The 19,639-nt window shown below is 37.3% G+C and overlaps 1 protein-coding gene across 1 annotated transcript in view; it reads right to left on the bottom strand.

Annotated features, from left to right (window-relative positions):
- Positions 1-14,481: 14,481 nt before the first annotated feature.
- LOC127838337 (high affinity copper uptake protein 1-like) overlaps positions 14,482-19,639 on the bottom strand; it is a 28,632-nt gene continuing 23,474 nt past the window's right edge. Inside the window, exon 5 of the mRNA XM_052366042.1 lies at positions 14,482-18,648. Coding sequence (XP_052222002.1) covers positions 18,447-18,648 — 202 coding nt within the window. The 3' untranslated portion in view covers positions 14,482-18,446. The remainder of the gene's footprint in view (positions 18,649-19,639) is intronic.

The following is a 19,639-nucleotide window of genomic DNA, read 5'->3' as shown; positions in this document are numbered from 1 at the left end:
CATCTGGTTTGATATTATGTATTTGTTTTTGATTGATTGTTTATTGGTTAATTGAAAATGTTAGTAAAGTATCGGACAGACAGATCTATTGACATACATATTATGTAACCATCAGATCTTTGACAATAAACAAGTGTTCCGTATAAAAATAACGCTAACTTACATCATTGTAGATGAATATGACATCATGTAATATTAACCCGCAGGATAGTACAACAAAATAACAGCAAACCATGACAAACACACAGCATACCATGACAAACACACACCATACCATGACAAACACACAGCATACCATCACATACACACATCATACCATGACAAACACACAGCAAACTATGACAAACACACAGCAGACTATGACATGCACCCAGTGTACCATCACAAACACACATCATTCCATGACAAACACACAGCAGACTATGGCAAACAAACAGCATACATGTACCATCACATACACACAACGTACCATCACAAACACACGGTATACCATGGCAAACACACATCATACCATGACAAACACACAGCAGACTATCACAAACACACAGCATACCAAGACAAACACACGTAATAGTATGGCAAGCTTACAGCATACTACTATAAGCACATATAATATGATTTAAACCCACATCATTTCAATAAACACACAGTGTACCATGACAAACACACAGTATAACATGACAAACACACAGCACACCATGACAATCTCACAGCAGACTGACAAACACAGCAGACTATGACAAACACAGCATACCAACACAAATGCACAGCATACCAAAACAAACAAACAGCATTTCATCACAAACACACAGCATACTGTACTATGGCATGCACACTATAATAAGCACATATCATATGCTTTAAACCCACATCAATTGAATGAAACAGCCTCAATATCAATTGTCAACAGGAGACAGAGGAGGCGTTTCATTGTTTACTGTTAAGACTGGTTCACAGTTCTTAATATTAACTTAAAGAGATGTAGCTGATCAAGCAGGATTTAAAGGGACTGTCAACCACGAATGAAGAAAAAAGAAAAGTTCTAAATTACCGCATTTTTTACAATTATTAGTTAATATTGATTAAAATATCACGACTGGTATATTACATAACTTGAAAAAAAGTTCATATTTTTATCCCCACGCTTTTTGAAAAAAAGGTGGGGATATTGTGGTTATCTCCGCCGTCCGTCCGTCTGTCTGTCCGTCCGTCCTGGCCACTATCTCCTCCTACACTAAAAGCACTAGAACCTTGAAACTTACACACATGGTAGCTATGAGCATATGTGCGACCCTGCACTATTTGGAATTTTGATCTGACCCCTGGGTCAAAAGTTATAGCGGTTGGGGTGGGGCCGCGTCAGAAATTATCACTCATTTTTTTAGGTTATTTTACATTTACTTCTTTATTTCTACACCGATTTACTTCAAATTGATACTGGACCTCTCTTATGACAATACGGTCAATCTCAACCATGCATGGCCCCATTCCCAACCCTGGGACGCCGCGCCCACATAGGCCACACCCACCAAAAATTTCCATTTACTATAATTTTTTCATTTCTACACGGATTCACTTCAAATTGATACTGAACTTTTGTTATGACATTAGGGTCAATCTCAACTATGCATGGCCCCAATCCCAACTCTGGGGCGCCCGCCCACATAGGCCACACCCACCAAAAAACTCCATTTACTATAATTTTTTCATTTCTACACGGATTCACTTCAAATTGATACTGAACTTCTCTTATGACATTAGGGTCAATCTCAACTATGCATGGCCCCATAACCAACCCTGGGGCCCCGCCCACATAGACCACACCCACCCAAAATTGCCTTTACTATAATTTCTTCTTTTCTACACCGATTCACTTCAAATTGATACTGAACTTCTCTTATGACATTAGGGTCAATCTCAACTATGCATGGCCCCATAACCAACCCTGGGGCCCCGCCCACATAGACCACACCCACCCCAAAATTGCCTTTACTATAATTTCTTCATTTCTACACCGATTCACTTCAAATTGATATTGAACTTCTCTTATGACAATACAGTCAATCTCAACTATGCATGGCCCCATTACCAACCCTGGGGCGCCCCGCCCACATAGACCACACCCACCCAAAATTGCCTTTTACTATAATTTCTTTATTTCTACACCGATTCACTTCAAATTGATACTGAACCTCTCTTATGACAATACGGTCAATCTCAACTATGCATGGCCCCATTACCAACCCTGGGGCCCCGCCCACATAGACCACACCCGCCCAAAATTGCCTTTTACTATAATTTCTTCATTTCTACACCGATTCACTTCAAATTGATACTGAACTTCTCTTATGACAATACGGTCAATCTCAACTATGCATGGCACAATTACCAACCCTGGGGCGCCCTGCCCACATATGTCACACCCACCCAAAATTGCCTTTTACTATAACTTCTTCATTTCTACACCAATTCACTTCTAATTGATGATGAACTTCTCTTATGACAATACGGTCAATCTCAGCTATGCATGGCCCCATTACCAACCCTGGGGCACACCTAGGTCAAACATTCGGCGTGGGGATACGCGTTGGCCTCTGCCGCGCCATTTCTAGTTAGTATATTTGGTAATAAAATTTTGCGTTGTGAAATCGAAAGTACATCGCGAAAATAGGTGACATAACGATATACACTATAAATAACGCTAGTAGATTGATCATTTTCTATATAAGATATATACAATTCACTACGCATGCACAATTTGCATTCCTGGGTTAACCACGTGACGATGATGATCAATCTACTGGCGTTATTTATAGTTAACTGGTAGTTACCTGGTAGACATACCCAGTAAATTTTATTTCCAAATATACTGAAAATATGAAAACTTAACAACTTTTTTTCACGGAATGTAATATACCAGTCGTATTATTTTAATCAATATTAACTAATAATTGTACAAATATACAGCATTTTACAACTTTTCTTTTGTATGTGGTCGTGGTTGACAGTCCCTTTAAGGGCAAGTGTTCACTATTCTATTTTTATACTTTTTGCCAAGAATGCATAATATACTTAGAACAAGAAGTAGTACCTATGTGTTTGCATGCACTGTCAGGCACGAGTTATGTGTAATTATTATCCTTATTTACTTAATTTATCCTAATATGGTAATAAAACCTTGTAAACACTCTAAAATGGCCACATTTATTGTCCGATCTTCATGAAACCTGGTCAGAATATTTTTCTCAATGATATCTTGGATTAGTTCGAAAATGGTTCTGGTTGGTTGAAAAACATGGTCAGCAGGGGATGGGGCATTTTTGCTATACCTTGCTAACACATAATGAATGTAAACTTAGCTCTGCCATCAACATCACATAAGGTCGCCGTGGTGTAATGGATATGGTGTCCGCCTTGCGACCAGGAGGTCACGGGTTCGATCCCCACCGTGGGAGCGTTCTTTAGATCTCCCCCAAAGACACCAAGTACTGGTTCTAGGCCCAGGAAACGGACTCGAGAGCGTTTATATAAGCCTAAGGCTTTCGACGCAATCGAGCTAAAATAAATAGGTTTAAACTAACATCACATAAACGTAAACATTATTAGAGTGTTATTGACCAAGCATGATAGTGCAGAAAAAAGATGTATTCATAATTAAAGGACAATTGTTGTGTATGTCCACCCTAAAGGGAAACTGAATATCAAGGATGTGCATTTCCAACTTAACCGGATACTGCATATCAAGGATAATCATGCCCTCCCTTAAGGGAAGCTGCATATCAAGGATGTGCATGTCCAACATAAAGGGTAGCTGACTATCAAGGATGTGCATGTCCAACATAAAGGCATACTGCATATCAAGGATGTGCATGTCCAACCTAAAGGGATACTGCATATTTGGGATGGCCATGTCCAACCTAAAGGGAGACTGCATATCAAGGATGTGCATTTTCAACATAAAGGGATACTGCATATCAAGGATAGCCATGTCCATCCTAGAGGGATGCTGCATATCAAGGATGTGCATGTCCAAACCAAATGGATACTGCATATCAAGGATGTGCATGTCCATTATAAAGGCATACTGCATATCAAGGATAGCCATGTCCATCCTTAAGGGAGGCTGCTAATCGTGAATGTGCATATCCAACCCAAAGGGATACTGCATATCAAGGATGTGCATGTCCATCATAAAGGCATACTGCATATCAAGGATAGCCATGTCCATCCTTAAGGGAGGCTGCTTATCGTGAATGTGCATATCCAACCCAAAGGAATACTGCATATCAAGGATAGCCATGTCCATCCTTAAGGGAGGCTGCTTATCATGGATGTGCATGTCCAACCTAAAGGGATACTGCATATCAAGGATAGCCATGTCCATCCTTAAGGGAGGCTGCTTATCATGGATGTGCATGTCAAGGATACCCATGTCCATCCTTAAGGGATACTGCATATCAAGGATGGTCATGTCCACCCTAAAGCATACAGCATATCAAGGATGTGCATGTTCAACCTAAAGGGATGCTTCATACGGGAATCAAGGATGGTCATGCCAATCCTAAAGGGATACTGCATATCAAGGGTGGCCATGTCAATCCTAAAGGGATGCTGCTTATCATGGATGTGCATGTCCAACCTAAAGGGCTACTGCATATCAAGGATGTGCATGTCCATCTTAAAGGCTACTGCATATCAAGGATGTGCATGTCCATCTTAAGGGATACTGCATATCAAGGATGTGCATGTCCATCCTAAAGGGATACTGCATATCAAGGATCTGCATGTCCAACCTTAAGGGATGATGCATGTCAAGGATGGTCATGTCCATTCTAAATGGAAGCTGCATATCTAGGATGTGCATTTCCAACCTAAAGGGATGCTGCATATTAAGGATGTGCATGTCCACGCTAACGGGATACTGCATATCAAGGATGTGCATGTGCAAATTAAAGGGATTCTGCATATCAGCATGTGCATATCCATCTTAAGGGATACTGCATTATCAAGGATGTGCATGTCCACCCTAAAGGAAAACTGCATATCAAGGATGGTCATGTCGATCCTAAAGAGATACTGCATATCAAGGATGGAAAACCTGCCTAAAGGGATACTGCATATCAAGGATGTGCATTTCAAACCTAAAGGATACTGCATATCAAGGGCTGCTGAATACTAGTATCAAGGATGGCCATGTCAAATTTAACGGGATTCTGCATATCAAGGATTTGCATGTCGAACCCAAAGGGATACTGCATATCAAGGATGGTCATGTCCTTCCTTAAGGGATGCTGCATATCAAAGATGTGCATGTCCAACCTTAAGGGATACTGCATATCAAGGATGGCCATGTCCACCCTAAAGGCATACTGCATATCAAGGATGTGCATGTCCATCCTAAGGGATACTGCATATCAAGGATGTGCATGTCCATCTTAAGGGATACTGGATATCAAGGATGTGCATGTCCAACCTAAAGGGATACTGCATATCAAGGATGTGCATGTCCAACCTAAAGGGATGCTGCATATCAAAGATGTGCATGTTCAACCTTAAGGGATACTGCATATCAAGGATGGCCATGTCCACCCTAAAGGGATACTTCATATCAAGGATGTGCATGTCAATCCTAAGGGATACTGCATATCAAGGATGTGCATGTCCATCTTAAAGGATACTGCATATCAAGGATGTGCATGTCCAACCTAAAGGGATACTGCATATCAAGGATGTGCATGTCCATCTTAAGGGATACTGCATATCAAGGAGGTGCATGTCCAACCTAAAGGGATACTGCATATCAAGGATGTGCATGTCCATCTTAAGGGATACTGCATGTCAAGGAGGTGCATGTCCACCCTAAAGGGATACTGCATATCAAGGATGTGCATGTCCATCCTAAGGGATACTGCATATCAAGGATGTGCATGTCCATCTTAAAGGATACTGCATATCAAGGATGTGCATGTCCAACCTAAAGGGATACTGCATATCAAGGGTGTGCATGTCCATCTTAAGGGATACTGCATATCAAGGATATGCATGTCCATCCTAAAGGGATGCTGCATCAAAGTCGGATCATTAGTCTGAGATCTTCCTCAGGACAAGATGTTTGGCAGAAGGAAAGGCAAATATTTCGTAGAACGCAAATATGTAAATTTGTCAGCAGTGCAATCAGTTCACATACAGCAATAAAGAAAGATAATGCTTATTAAATTTTTCGATTATGATAAACTGTTTAATGATTGTCAGTTAAAGGTAGTAATTTTGGAATAACCATTTCGTTACTTTAATAGATTGCGTTTTAGAGTGATTTTGCTTGTTGAACTATAATTTCAGGAAACTTTTGATAAGTTGCAATAGGATGCAATAAATGTTGCTTCTAGAATGTTCACAAGCTTTCTCTGTTTTTTGACCGGGTAAGCTAGCATATGACCCAGTTCACTACAGTTGGGATATCACTGGGAAACCCAGTTTTTGATTCAACATGACCTCGGCTGTAATACAAGTAGCATTGGGACAAATGTTCTGAAAAAGTTTCTTGAAGATTGGGCAATTAATGCTGCATACCGAGTGTTCACAGTCTTTTTCTTAAAATTGGCCCAGAAACCTACTCTTTGCACCAAATGACCAAGTTTCCAACTGCTTTGATATATCATAGGAACAAATGTTTTGACGAAGTTTTCTGAAGATTGGGTTATAAATGTGGCCTCTTGAGTTTGTACAAGTGTTTCTTCACTTTGACCCCCAAAGACCCAGTTTCCAAGATCTAGAGATATAATTGGGACATATATCTCGACCAAGTTTCACAAAAATTTGGCAAGAAATATTGCCTCTGGAGTGTTCACAAGTGTTTTCTTCAATTTTACCAAGTAACCTCGTGCTCCGGTGAGCTTAAAACTGAATGCAAATAAAACAAGAGGGCCAAGATGGCCCTAATTCGCTCACCTGAGAGGAGTCTGTTCATTTAATCTTTACCAAAGTCCTTACCAAACGTCAAACTTGACCTAAATATTGTCCAGACAAACATCCTGGTCAAGTTTCATCATTATTGAACCAAAAACTGGTGTATGGAGTGTTTTTATTTTTTGTAAGATTTTACCTGGTGACTTATATTTTGAGTTGATCCCCCTTACCAAACATCAAAATTTGCTTACAAAAATAAATATTTTGACCAAGATTCATAAAATCTGAAACAAAATTGTGACCTCTAGAGTGTTTACAAGGATTTTGTATAATATAATGAAAACTTGGACAATCTAAAGGCAATAATTATGGCATTAATTATGTGATTTTGCTCATTATCAAACTTGACTGAGATCTTTCAGCAACTTTCATAAATAATGCTTGAGAAGTGTGAATGCTAGAGTGTTTACAAACCAAATGTGGACGAACGGACGGCGGACAAAGACCAATTCTAAAACCTCACCTGAGCAATCAGGTGAGCTAAAAGTGTGTTTCACCCATCTGAGCCATTTTCCAACTTGCCAGGAAATCAATAAAACCAATGTATTGACTAAGTTTCACGATGATTACAAGTGTTCGATTACAAGGTTTCTCTCTAGTCACATAAGGAAAACTGCCCCCCCCTGGCGGCCATGTTTTTTGACCGATCGGGACCAATTGCGAATTCATCTGATATATATATAAAACCAATCATTTCACCAAGTTTCATGATGATTGGGCAAAAAATGTGACTTCTAGAGTGTTCACAATTTTTTTACAATATATAAATATAAGAAAACTGCCACCCCCCGGCAGCCATTTTATTCAACTGACTGGAACCATTTTTTAACTCAACTCTCGTATCAAGGACACAAATGTTCTGACCAAATTTCATGAAAATTGGGCCAAAAATGTGACTTCTAGAGTGTTCACATGTTTTCACTATAAAGTATATGCATATAGAGAAAAATGCCCCGCCCACGGGCGGCCATGTTTTTCCTCGATCTAGACCATTTTTGAACTCGTCCGAGATATCAATAAAACCAATGTTTTGTCCAACTTTCATGATGATCGGGCAAAAATTGTGACTTCTAGTGTGTTTACAAGGTTTCTCTATAGCAATATAAGGAAAACTGCCCCGCCCACTGGCGGCCATGTTTTTCAACGGACCAGAACCACTTTTGAACTCGACTAACATATCATTAAGACAAACATTTTGACAAAGTTACATGAAGATTGGGCATGAAATGCGACTTCTACAGTGTTTACAAGGTTTTTCTTTTTTTTTACCTAGTGACCTAGTTTTTGACCCAGCATGACCCAGTTTCCACCTCCATCGAGATATCATTGGGACAAATCTTCTGACCAAGTTTCATGAAGATCGGACAAAAAATGTGGCCTCTGGAGTGTTTACAAGGTATCTCTATAGCCAAATAAGGAAAACTGCCCCGCCCACTGGCGGCCATGTTTTTCAACAGACCAGAACCACTTCTGAATTCAACCAACCTATCGGTAAGACAAACATTTTGACAAAGTTTCATGAAGATTGGGCATGAAATGTGACTTCTAGTGTTTACAAGGTTTTTCTTTTTTTTGACCTAGTGACCTAGTTTTGGACCCAGCATGACCCAGTTTTGAACTCGACCGAGATATCATTGGGACAAAGCCTCTGACCAAGTTTCGTGAAGATCGGAAAAGAAATGTGCCCTCTAGAAAATACACTGTATTATTATGAAAACATTAATAGTCAAGGGGGAGAAACTACTGTAAACTTAAATGCAATATTTAGAAGAGTTGTCTTGCATTACATGACCTTAATTCATGATTGTTTACAAGCCTTTTTACTACATAAATATAAGGAAAACTGCCTGTCCCCCTGGCAACCATGTTTTTCAACGGACAGGAACCATTTTAAAACTCCACTCTCATATCAAGGAAACAAATGTTCTGACCAAATTTCATGAAAATTGGGCCAAAAATGTGACCTCTAGAGTGTTCACATGTTTTCACTATACATGTATACATATAGAAATGCCCCGCCCACTGGCGGCCTTGTTTTTTCACCGATCTGGACCATTTTCGAACTCGGCCGAGAAATCAATAAAACCAATGTTTTGACCAATTTTTATGATGATTGGGCAAAAATTGTGACTCTAGAGTGTTTACAAGGTTTCTTTATAGCCAAATAAGGAAATCTGCCCCCACCCACTGGCGGCCATGTTTTTCAACGGACCGGAACCACTTTTGAACTTAACCAACATATCATTAAGACAAACATTTTGACAAAGTTACATGAAGATTGGGCATGAAATGTGACTTCTACAGTGTTTACAATTTTTGTCTTTGTAGCTCACCTGAGCGATAGCTCGGGGTGAGCTATTGTGATCACTCACCGTCCGGCGTCCGTCCGTCTGTCTGTCTGTCTGTCTGTAAACAATTTGTAAACATCTTCTTCTACTAAACTATTGAGCCAATTTCAATTAAATTTCATGTGGAGCATCCCTAGGTCATGGGACAAAAGAATTGTTAAAAAAAATTTGATCACATAACCAAGATGGCCGCCATGACCATATATGGTAAAAACCTTAAAAAATCTTCTTGTCAGAAACCGCTCATCAGATTTTCAAAAAATTTCACAGGGATGACCTTTGAAGGCTCCCCTGAAAAAGTTGTTCAAAGAAATTTGATTCGTCAAAAAACATGGCCGCAGGAGCACGTTGAACTTTGCATGTTTATTCGTTTTTGCCTATTTTGTGAAAACTTTCAAAAATCTTCCACATTTTTCATGCAATCTGTATGAAATTTGGTCAGAATGTTTATCTTGAAGAAATCTGGGTTGGGATTGTATTTGGGTCATCTGGGGTCAAAAACTAGATCACTAGGTCAAATAATAGAAAAACCTTGTGTAGACAATAGAGGTTACATTTAACATCCAATCTTTATGAAATTTGGTCAGAATGTTTGTCTTGATGAAATCTGGGTTGGAATTGTATATGGGTCATCTGGGGTCAAAATTCAAAAACTAGGTCACAAGGTCAAATAATAGAAAAACCTTTAACAGCATAATTAATTGTTTTTCACTAAGTGTATTATAATAATTTAAAAATCAGATTAAAGAGAATAAAATTTTCTTTATTGTGGTTTTTATTTCATGAAAATCCATAAAGGATAAGTGTTATTAATCGTTGCTTAATTATTGAACAATGCGAAATATCGGTATTGTTTTTTTCCTGACATGCAGTCCCAGATATTAACCGCTTTAAGCTGTAGACTGTGCATCAATACATCGCCGTGTTATTGAGCTGAAAAATTGATACGCAGTCGGCATACACACCGGTCATCGAGACAAATTACTGATGTGAAAACAAATTGTACATCGTAGCGGCTTAAATAAACAATTACATCTGATTAAAGATTGCTGCCGATTTAAATCAATTTGAGTACTTTTTGCATATATTTAATGCCGAATGGGAAGCTGTGTTTAGACTCAAGTTGACATAAATGGCAACGAGATACTTGCCTGTTGGATATAAGGTGAAAGATCTTGAAGGTGCATAAAATAAGTGGCGCTGGGAATGGTTACACGAGAAAGACTACGCTGTAGTCTACGGGCGGGGAGTGAACTGGTTGAGAAAAGTGGAAGCTTGTGGAAAAGCGATTTGAGAAGTTTGTAAGAAAACCCTAAATTATCAGTCTTGTGGGAAGAAGGCATTTCGTCTCCACGCAGAGGACCCTAATCACATAAAGAATATATAAGAACCATCAAGACTAGTCTCATTTACAAGACGCGCAAAGAATTTAGAGATACTTTTTATATGGGCTAAATTCTTTGGAACGTCTCATCGTTGAAGGACCTTTTTTGTGGTGGAAACCAGAAAGTTTAAATTTTCATCAATTTGCGTAAAATTGCAAAATAACATTACCAACTCATTCAGTTTTAATTCAGAAGTTCATTTTTACATCAAATATCGTCGATTCGAAGTTAGAAAGGCATAAATTCTTCAGTTAACTTCTGCTTAAATCGTAAAACAATCACTGACCTGTAGCCATGTCATGAAACTGATTTAAATATGAACCAATCAGAAGAAGGCATTACGGTGTAACGTGTACGCGTAATTTTATTTAACATGAGCTTTTAACACCGACTTTTACGTAACTAGATCTAGTATGCTAAAATTTGTCGATTTAATAAGCATATGTTCAAAACAGATATGGTGCAGTTTCTATTCACTGTTCTAAGTTTCAGGAAGTGTTTATGCATGTCTTTTTCGCACCTCTATCTGTGTTGTTTTATGTACTTACATTCTACGTTACAAAGGACGGTATACTGTACGATCTGTATCAATATTATTTATGTACAGTATAAAAATAAAAGATGTAATTTATTTCAGAACTTTTTAATTGTCAATTTAGAAAAAAAACAATGCTAAATTAATCCAGAAAAGTATAACATCGGTTTACTATGTAACGCGCTGCACCACAACAGACGAACGCAAACTGTATTTTAAGCTGTTTATTCTTCCACTTTAAACCAGATGCTTTACATCGAGGTCGTGTTATCGATTTATATCTACACAGCGAGCGAATCGAGAGATATTGAAAAATTGAATAGTGGTTGGATTTAAATTGCTCAGGCGTGCAAAATTCAAAGTGTCATTATATAATTTTTACGAAACATTATCGAGAAATGAATTATCTACACAGGTATGTAAATATTATTGCAATCCGTTGTTATTAAGTGTCTTATATCGGGGCTTGAATGTTGCGCACAAAATCCTTGCGCAACAATATAGACAAAGAACAAAAAATTCCCACCACATAATTGGTCTTTCACCCTTTGAACGCTCCAAATAGTACCCATATAAGAAGTAGCTTAATATTTAAGAGCGTCAAAAATTTGGACTACATCAAGACCAACCAGGTAGGGTTTTTATTTTTTTTTAAACTAACAACCCGAATTTGGTCGTATTTTCTGTTGCTAAAGTTTATTGTTTAGTTTTTTTTGCATCAAAAATCCGCATGATATATCTAGCAAATTTGCCATTTTTTTTATTAATAACGTTTGATTCATTGATTGTGAGCTTTTAAAATATTTTGACCTTTGAATAAAGCATAAAACAGGAAAAGAATTTTAACAGTAATTGAAAATACGATCAAATACGCCATTTTTGCTGACTGGGACAGGTCTATTTTAGTTAAATAAAATGTTTTATTGTCCCCAACATATGAGCCCAGCAGCAAGAAATGTTTTTTTTTACTTTTTGTAAAACAAATATGGGCAACCTACCGTAACCCAAATTCGACGATGTTCTATTTTTATCGATTAAATGGATGATTATTGTCTTGGAATCATTTCAAAGTAATACAGCCGAGTTTAAAATTATTATTTTGTGCTATTTAACATTTTATTATTTCTTTAATTATTTGCTAAATATTGCTTCATGTAACCATTACATCGTCGAATTTGGGTCACACCGGGATACAATTATTTAGCATTCAAACAAAACGATTGGGATAAAAACTAGGGGAACCCATGCTGAAATTTTCAATTTTAACTTGAGCAGAAGCCACCATACCCAATTTTCTTAGGTGAATGTGGAGGCTTCTGGAAGCATGATTCTGTGAATATAAATGGTGACAAACATTTGATTCTGCATTTATTAAACATGTATTATTGACTTTTAAAGTATGTGTGAAAAATATAATAATTTGTAATGACTGTTACAGGTTTGACCGGGTTCTTCAAAAGCAACACCTGCAGTCGAGTCCATGCCAGACAGTGGGTGCATGAGAATGTATTGCCTTTTGACTAACTTTTGTGTGTTCCTTATCAAATACATGAAGATTTTCAAATATATGTGTATGTTGTTTTTTTTAAGAAAATAGAATCACCAGAACAGGTACAGGCACCCTTTTAATACGTCGAATCCAGGAGCTTCCGGGGGCCTCTGGCCCCCTTGTCCCCTGGACCCACTGAGGGCCCTGCGGCCCCCTGGCCCGCAGCTTTAAGTTCAGGATTTTCAAAATATCCAATTTTGACCCCTGCAAATGCTTTGCTAAAACTTTGGCTACAGTTTCTAAAATTTGGCTACACAAAATTCCATTTGGCTAAAAAGTTGGCTACAGAAATTTTTGGGCCAGGGGAGCCCTGTTTGGATTGTATTTGGGTCAGCAACTAGGCACTAGGTCAAATAATAGAAAAACCTTGTGTAGACTATAGAGGTCACAGTTTTCATCAGACCTTAATGAAATAGAGTCAGAATGTTTGTCTTGTTAAAATCTGGGTTGGGATTGAATTTGGGTCATCTAGGGTCAAAAACTAGGTCAGATTTAAAAAAAACTTTTGTAGAGAGTAGAGGTCACAGTCATTAAATCTTTATGAAATTTGACCAGAATATTAATCTTGATGAAATCTGGGTTTGGATTTTATTAGGGTCATCTGGGGTCAAAAACTAGGTCACCAGGTCAAATCATAGAAAAACTTTGTGAAGACAATAGAGGTCATAGTTTTCATATGATCTTAATGAAATATGGTCAGAATGTTTATCTTGATAATATCTGATTTTGGATCGTATATGGGTCATCTGGGGTCAAAAATTAAGTCACCGGGCCAATTCTAGTAAAACCTTGTGTAGATGAAAGAGGTCACAGTTTTCATCACGTCTTAATGAAATTTTGTCAGAATGTATTATTAATGAAATTTGGCTTGGGATTGTATATGGGTCTAATAAAATTTAAGTTTATGAAGCAAGGTTAGTCAGGTGAGCGATTCAGGGCCATCATGGCCCTCTTGTTTTGACCTAGTGACCTAGTTTTTGACCCGGCACGACCCAGTTTCGAACTCGACCGAGATTTCATTGGGACGAAGCTTCTGACCAAGTTTCATGAAGATCGCAAAATAAATGTGGCTTCTAGAGTGTTTACGAACAAATGTGGATGGACGGACGGAGCAATCAGGTGAGCTAATAAAAAACATGGACAAATTTACACTGAACTTGCACATTTTGTTAAAGGTTTCTGCAATCTTTGCATAGAGGAGGTGTTGGTATTGGGAAGATCAAGAAAAAACAGTTTTTTTGTGTGTAAATATAATTTATTCATGAAATGATAGTATATATAATGGATAACAGGTGCCCCTATTGTTTTGTCATATATCACGAGGCTTGCAGGGCCATTTTTTATACGTGACGAGTATGATATATTACAAAACAAATTGGACAATAACCTGTTTTTCTGTTTATAATACCTCTACACCACTATATATAAAGAAACAATTAAATTAAATAGCTTGACTCTGCAATTTAAGCAGGAATGTGTATATTTTATGACGTTTCACGTGGTAATAATGACGTCATGAGCAGTTACCCTAATATTAAGTGTTTTTGATGGTTTTAGTTTTTAAAATGTATTTAATCTTGGTATCAAATTGTATCGAAGAATCTGAAGATTTCCAACTGATACTGAAGACTTTACAGTTGATTCCAAGTTGTATGTCATACCCCCAAACATTGACCCTTACAAAACCTACCAACATGATAAACACAAATCTTTTTTTATAATCAGACGTAGAGGTATGATAAAAACATATCTTTTAAACATTCAATATTCATTCAATACATAAAATTGTCAACAATAAAGATTTCACAAAGGATCATTTTTTTTTTACAATATATAACTGACCAGATACATTTACATGTATATACAATGAGGCATGCATGTTTTTTCCCAGTCAAAATGTGTTTCAATGCTGTTACCAAATACAAAAATAAATCATGTATGTTCAGTGGTTTACTATTTCTTATTAACCAAAGGCTTAGTTAATAATTGCATGTAAATCCCAGTACAACATATATGTAGGACTTGACATCAATCATCTAGTTGGGCAGTTGATAAATTGTGTCTTGTTCTGTGAAAATTGGGCAAAATGCATGTGCGTAAAGTGTCGTCCCAGATTAGCCTGTGCAGTTCGCACAGGCTAATCAGGGACAACACTTTGTGCTTTAATGGTATTTTTCGTTTAAAGGAAGTTCCTTTTTACTGAAAATCTACTTTAAACGGAAAGTGTCGTCCCTGATTAGCCTGTGGGACGACACTTTACGCACATGCATTATGCCCAGTTTTCTCAGAACAAGACACAATTTACAAAAATAACATTAAACAAAATTTAAGTACAACTTCAAAATTTGTACATTTTTTTTTATCTTTCTTAAATGTTGCAGCTGGAATATGCAGAACTGTATACCATTCAACCAACAAAAAGACCAACGATTTTCGGTCACTGACTGCAGACCCAAATGAACTTAACTCTTTCAGTGATGGAACCGAATTTTGAAGGCCTTTGCAAACAGTTTGGATCCAGATGAGAAACTGTTTGCTATTCTGATAGTATGCTTTGAAAAAAATCGAAGAAAATGCTAATTTTAGAAATACAGCAGATGACATTTCAGCAGACGACACATTTCCCAGCATGCAAAGGGTTAACAGATTTTGGGATGTTTAAATCTGATGATGAAAAATACAGAAAATCTTCGAAATCTGTAGCCTCTGTCGTACTTGACGTCACAAACAACTGACATCACTTGAACATGTTTCCTGCATTGTGAAGTGTAAAATAGACAAGCATATATGATGAAAATCATCCATGATTTAACAAGCACAGAAGAATGATGTGATCAAGTCTTACAAGCTACAGTATGCACAACAGTTCTATGTTATATTATGCTGATCTGGGACTACCAACACTATGATACTGATACTATGAGCCCACCAACACTTCCCATTACCTCACCAAACCCAAGAACAGCGTTGAGGTTTAAACAATATCAAAACAATAAACTGAGTACCCTGTCAGCTTTATTAAACATGATTCGCAGACAAAAATGTGTTCCACTTAGCGTTTGAAAATATCATATTTTTGCAAGTATAAAAGATTTTAACAAAATATAATTTATAATATTAGCAATTATACAGAGCATAATGTAATATTAATTTATTACATAAGGATTATGTTAACTTTTAGACTTAATATAAACTTTTCTTGCCTCCTTATAAAACAATACAACAATATATAAACAAACCTATATAAATATTCATTTCCATTTTTTTCTTTAATTAATGAATTTATATTTATATAAAAACAACAACAACAACAATTGCCTATCAAGTTCTCTTCAAGGTAAATATATAAAAGAGTGATATCATGTTTCCTAATAAAAAATTCACATGTCTATACAAGTAAAGTTTAAAACAGGATATACATGGTAACATTACCTGTGTGTACAACAGATTTGATAGATCTACAACAAACAAGATATAACAACCTTGTTCACAAGCATTTCAACCATAGAAAATCTGTATAAGCCTCACTCTGGGAAATCCAGGCTTACTGCATGTGCGTTTAGTGTCATCCCAGGCATAGGCTGGGAAATCCAGGCTTACTGCAGGTGCGTTTAGTGTCATCCCAGGCATAGGCTGGGAAATCCAGGCTTACTGCAGGTGCGTTTAGTGTCATCCTAGGCATAGGCTGGGAAATCCAGGCTTACTGCAGGTGCGTTTAGTGTCATCCCAGGCATAGGCTGGAAAATCCAGGCTTACTGCAGGTGCGTTTAGTGTCATCCCAGGCATAGGCTGGGAAATCCAGGCTTACTGCAGGTGCGTTTAGTGTCATCCCAGGCATAGGCTGATCAGGGATGACACTATGCTTTTATGGAAATTTTGTTTAAGGAAGTCCAGAAAATTCAGTCCATGCTAATCTTGGACACACCAGACACACATGCATTAAGCTTGGTCCTTCCAGAGCTAGTATCATACTATACTGTCCATGGACACACTAGACACACATGCATTAAGCTTGGTCCTTTCAGAGCTAGGATCAGGACACACCAGACACACATGCATTAAGCTTGGTCCTTCCAGAGCTAGGATCATACTATTATGCTGTCCATTATTTGACAAATAGAGTGTCAGCTTACACAGACATGAAACATTGCACATGGTATTATGTTCATACATGGTACCATGGACAGATTGAAATGTTTACGCTCCAGTTCACGTTCAGGACCCATTACAATAAAAGGTTGCTCCATAGCATTAGAGAAATATTTTAATATGTCTGGAACAGTCAGAACGTACTGTTAAATAAAATATAAAACATTTTAACACTACACAGTCATCTCACTGTTTTTACATAATTGAAACTTTAATTTAAAAACATTTAAAATCAACATCAAAATTAATGTTTGTTATAATCAACACACATGTGTGTGCATTGGAATGTGGATATTTATCATACACAAAACCCTCATGAACATTTTTGCCAAACTCAATAATCTTAAAATATACCAGTATGCTATCAACATGTTGCTCTACATACACTGTGCACTGGAGGGTAGCTCTACATACACTGTGCACTGGAGGGTAGCTCTACATACACTGTGCACTGGAGGGTAAACTAAATAATAAACAAGTTTTAATGTGAATACAGTTATATGAATGGTTAAATTACATCAATTATTACATAGACCTTGCTACAGAAGTGACAAAAGTTGTCAACGCCTCATTTCATAATACATAGCAAATGGTAATAATATTGTTATGAAATCCAAAGTTGACAGAGGTTCAAAACTTTCACAATTTTTAACGTAGGATAATAGACATTGCCCCTGCACAACTTCATATCATAACAAACAATTCATGTAGGTTTGAATGGTGCATGTTTTGTAGTGTAGGAGTGCTTACATGCTGATAATAGGTAATCACAAAATACAACAGTGGGACCCAACATATAAGCAAGATGCTGGGTGCAATGAATGCATAAGCCCTGGGTGGAAGCCTTGTCATAATTGACCATTGGCCTATTTGAATCAGTCCAAATATAGGTTAATGTCGAGGTCTAGGTTAGGTGATAAGTGTGTGTTAAGCGAGTTCATAAATAACATCCATGCAACAATCCAAGCTTTGTAGAAAGCATTATTTATGTTAGACAACAAGTTTCTTTTTGGATAACGCAAGAATATTGAACCTGTGCATGAGGCAAAGTCATAAATAAGGCATTGTCAAGGTAAAGATGAGAACAGGTGATGTGTGTGTTGATAGTGTTCACAGACATCATCCATGTAAGTACACCACTTTTGGTTCACTTCCGACTGACAGAAGAACAAGCAACGAACAAACGAAGGGACAGGCCAATTGCTAAATGCCTCCTATTACCTGTAGATACTGGGGGCATTGAAATAATTATTAATTCTTTAATTAACTGCAGATTTAGCAAATTATAAAGTACAGCTTCAAAGAAATATATTACAATCATTATAAAAATATGAAATCGCATAATATACAATGAATGCTTGAATTCTGATTATTGAATATGTTAAATCCATTCATTATGTACTTTCTTTATTAAAATCAACAGTAAAATATTAATATCACTTTGTTCAGAACCATTTTCATACATAAAAAAATACTCAAAAACTGCAGGAGTGGCAAGTGAAGGCTGCAAGTCACTAGTGGCAGTGTTCGTTGATATCGACGACAATGGCTTTGCGCCAGCCAAACAGGAAGTAGCCTACGCCAGCACCGAGTATGACAGAGAGGCACAACCAGACATTGTAGGTCATGAAGATGAGCATGAGGCAGTAGCTGATGAACACCTGGATCATGTGCAGCAGTGTCTGGAGGAAGTGGCTGCCACTCATCATGTGGATGCTGAAACACACACCATTGACAAGTTCATTGATATGATAAACGAATTAGCGGGACTGAATAACCCTTAATGAGTATTTGAAACAATTAAGACAATTACCAATAAGACAATACCCTTGTTAAACACAATACACACTATGGGTAATAAAGTTGTTAACAATTAGCCCTACTCATTACTATTCTTCCTAAACAAAGTCAATGCATTCGATACAACTTAACTGCATGCGTGTTTTACAGCAACGCCACATGTCAGTAAACTACACTGTTATGTGCACCCCTCAAATGTGTCAAAACTGGATTGATCTTGACTACGAAACAGACTCAGTATGTATGCATGGATTACATTTGATTTTAATGTCTCATGCTTATCTTAATTTTGATAGAACATTGGACATAGTTATTTGTAAGGATCTTAAATTGGTCACTCTGTCCATTGACGGCATAGACGCAAATAAATGCCTGACAAATAATGATGATTTCACAGAAAATAGCGTTACATGACAGATATGGTCATTGTCACAAGTTGGTTATATCTTCATGCAGATATTAAGTGCAAGGTATCTTTGACCAAGCCCAAAGTTATCATACATTTACTTACATTTTAACATGTACTGTAACTCTAACATAATGCAGAAGATGGGGTCCAAGCATCAAACCCTTATAAATGGACCACTTTATAAGTTCAGTGCTAATATATTGCCATGTTGAGTTGGCATCATGTCATTTATATATGTATATGATAGTCCCACAATAATCACTACTTCATTTTAAAATATAATTATTCTGGCCAATATTGATTTTTAAGAATTTCATAAAATGTACACCATTTTTGGGATGTGTTAAATGTACAGCGTATTATAGGTTTTCCCACTGAACATGCCAAAACCAGGTAACACCATGTGTAAGCATTGGGCACTTTTCAGATTAAACTAGAGCTTTGTCACAGACGTGGCATATACCCCCACATGCTGCATTGACACAGACTATTTTGCAT

Source organism: Dreissena polymorpha, chromosome 7, assembly GCF_020536995.1.
Source record: "Dreissena polymorpha isolate Duluth1 chromosome 7, UMN_Dpol_1.0, whole genome shotgun sequence".
In the NCBI taxonomy this organism is placed as follows: Eukaryota; Metazoa; Mollusca; class Bivalvia; order Myida; family Dreissenidae; genus Dreissena; species Dreissena polymorpha.
Note: the sequence above shows the minus strand (reverse complement) of the source record. Positions and strands in the feature narration are given on the sequence as shown.